This window comes from Lycium barbarum, chromosome 6 (genome assembly GCF_019175385.1).
Source record: "Lycium barbarum isolate Lr01 chromosome 6, ASM1917538v2, whole genome shotgun sequence".
NCBI lineage: Eukaryota > Viridiplantae > Streptophyta > Magnoliopsida > Solanales > Solanaceae > Lycium > Lycium barbarum.
The window spans coordinates 130,575,635-130,578,400 of record NC_083342.1 but is presented as its reverse complement, the minus strand read 5'-3'; the positions used below and the strand labels follow the sequence as shown (position 1 = coordinate 130,578,400).

Genomic DNA, 2,766 nt, shown 5'->3' with positions numbered 1-2,766 from the left:
TTTTACATGAATTTTGTTATTAGCAGACTTGGGGTGCGGCCCTTCCCCAGACGCTGCTAACACAAGATGCTTTGTGCACTGGGCTGCCTTATTAGCAGACTTAACTATTCTCAAAAGCTACAACCTTTTTGAACTGTACAACCTTCCAAGACAAAAAGTATACGTCTTTATATAAGAATGTTCGTTCCACCTCCATAAGTTACTTTCTGATATCTGATGCCTGATGGTAATAGACTTATCGTATCCTAATAACTCTCCCAAAAGTTAGCTCTTTTGAAAAAAATTGTTTCTACATGCCCAAGCCTTTTTTTCCCTTTCAATAATCTTTTTAATTGTTTTCTAACAATGAATAGTAAACACTAAATTCAGCAAACTGATTTGAGGTGAAAACCATAGATCAAAAAGCAGTAAGTTCGCTCCTCAAATAGCCCGAACTGATAAACCACGAATAAACAGGAACAAAGATTCGGAACTCTGAAGTATCCGAAAACGGTATACCAAGTGTTTATTGCAAAATTAAAGTACAAGGAAGAAAGAAAGAGAAACAAACAAAAGAAAAGCTCTTTGCGGAAAAATAACAAACAGTTGGTAGGCAAAACGAACCATCACGCAGACCATATACTCTTCAAGCGATCAGCTGCAGATTGGTCCACCGAATACTACAAACAAGAAGAAATTGCAAGTGGGTCTATCATAAACACACAATCCAATTCAATCAAATGCTAAATGAACATTAAAAAAAAGTACTAGCACGTGAGTGTACTTTAATGTTTAGTGTTTACCTTTTTAAGGACCCAAATGGAATGGTTATAAGTTCGTTGAAGGAGTTCTTGGACAGCATGTGGATCATTTGAGTCGATTTCTCTATAATTGACGAAGTTTTCTCGAGCGTATTTAGCGTAATAACCCCTTGTGTCTTTCGGAAGTCGCCTAACTAGCCTCAACACTTCCCTGTAAGCACCTATAGCTTTCTGCATTTCTTGAATCATTAATCACTGATTACAATTGTCAAGTCCGAAATGATATAACGCAACAGTGTTTAGAAAAATCCAATGTTCTGCAGGTTTTCATACGTTTTTCTGTGTCTTGTGAAAGTAAGCATATGGGTCGGGTCCGGATTTAGTGCCGGGTAATTGTTGAACCGTCGGGTTAGGGATTAAGCTTGTTTTATGCCATTTGTTTAGAATTAATATAGCACTTCCTAATTCCAAACATAAATTGATTTTTCAATAAATATTTTGCTACTTTTCAAATCTCTAATATCTTACCATCCTAGTTTGATTTTTATGGAGATTTAGAGATGCGTTGCGTTGCTTTTTTAATAGATTAACTATGGAAAAATGTATAAGGAAAAGTAATGTAGCAACTGTTCATATATAATGAAAAATGGTAATGGCATAACTCTTATACATAAAGTAGCAGTAAATTCTCTAGTGACGAAAAAATATGTATCATCTCTGGTGTACTAGCCACAGTCCATGTGTATGCTTCAATTTTCAATATGGTATTTGTAAATATAGGCAAAGAATTTGAAGTAAAGCCGTGCTGTAATTAGAGGTGTAAGAGCCTGTTTGGATGAGCTTATGTCTATAAGCTGCAAACAGCTTATAAGCTAAAAAAAATAAGTTGAGATATAGTCTAACTTATTTTTTTTAGCTTATAAGCTGTTTTCAGCTTATAAGCTGCTTTAGATAAGCTAAGTCAAATGGGCTTAATTATTTTTTTGAGCTTATTTTAAGCACAAAATGACTTTAAGCTAGCCAGCCAAACACTTAAAAAAGCTGAAAACAGCTTATAAGCAACTTATAAGCCAATCCAAACGGGCTCTAAATGGTTTTTCAAAAATCGATTGAATCGATCGAACAGTACCGAATCGATTTTTAGATTCGTTTTAATAAAATCGAAGGTTTCAATATAAATTTTTAACTGTATCGAATAATTAGGGTGAGTTTTTAATTTTATAAAAAATACCCGAAAATTTACTGAACCGAACCAAATAAATATACATGTAAAAATATATTTTATGTATCAAAATTTATAATACATAACATTAAATATTTTAACCTTAGACCTTGCCTTGGGATGAATTTAAATGAAGAGGGCTATAATTATTAAAACTTAAACCTACTCTATCCTATTGAAATAAAATACATAAAGTCTAGAATATTAATACACGACAATATCAAAGACTACTCTAGAAAAAGGAAAGATTTGTTTTCTTCTCCTCTTCTTTTTATTCCCACTATATTGCAAATTCTTGAACTAAAAATTTAATAGAGTTATTGTTTCCCACCGTGCTAGAACTTAAAGGAAATTAATTTATGTAGTTTTAGTTATCAATAATTTATTTAATAAAATTATTCCTTAAACACCAATTAGTATGTCTTGATACAATCGTTGGCTTGATGCCTTGCTAGTATTTATATTATAGTGTAGTGTGTTCCTTTAATATATCGTTGTATTTGTGAGATTCATCAATAATGTTAGTGTATTTCAAGTTTGTTTTTCCATCACTTTGTAATTCTTAACTTCTACTTTCTTTTGTATTGTATTAATTGATTTTACAATACCAAAAATTAATTGAACCGCATCGATACTGTAGAAAAATCGAAATGATTAGGGCAACTTTATAAATTTTAATTTTGGTTATATATAGTAGAATAACCGAAAATTTGATATGATTTTTTTTTTTTTTTTTGTGAAAAAGGGGTCGAACCAAATCATTGACACTCCTAGCTGTAATGTAAAAACTTAAAAGTAAGACTT

At 31.7% G+C, this 2,766-nt stretch overlaps 1 protein-coding gene across 1 annotated transcript; it reads right to left on the bottom strand.

Annotated features, from left to right (window-relative positions):
- Positions 1-395: 395 nt before the first annotated feature.
- LOC132598977 (LYR motif-containing protein At3g19508) lies at positions 396-1,199 on the bottom strand. The gene is made up of 2 exons (XM_060312162.1): positions 783-1,199; positions 396-659 (listed from the first exon to the last, which is right to left on the bottom strand). The coding sequence occupies exons 1-2, from the start codon at positions 987-989 to the stop codon at positions 606-608; spliced, it is 261 nt and encodes an 86-aa protein (XP_060168145.1). The 5' UTR covers positions 990-1,199; the 3' UTR covers positions 396-605.
- Positions 1,200-2,766: the final 1,567 nt, after the last annotated feature.

Bases quoted from the DNA above. Each gene is read 5' to 3' on its own strand.
- LOC132598977 (XM_060312162.1), bottom strand. From the start codon at position 989: ATGATTCAAGAAATGCAGAAAGCTATAGGTGCTTACAGGGAAGTGTTG. The intron at 660-782 runs GTAAACACTAAA...TCTTGTTTGTAG, and splicing joins CCATTTGGGTCCTTAAAAAG to TATTCGGTGGACCAATCTGC.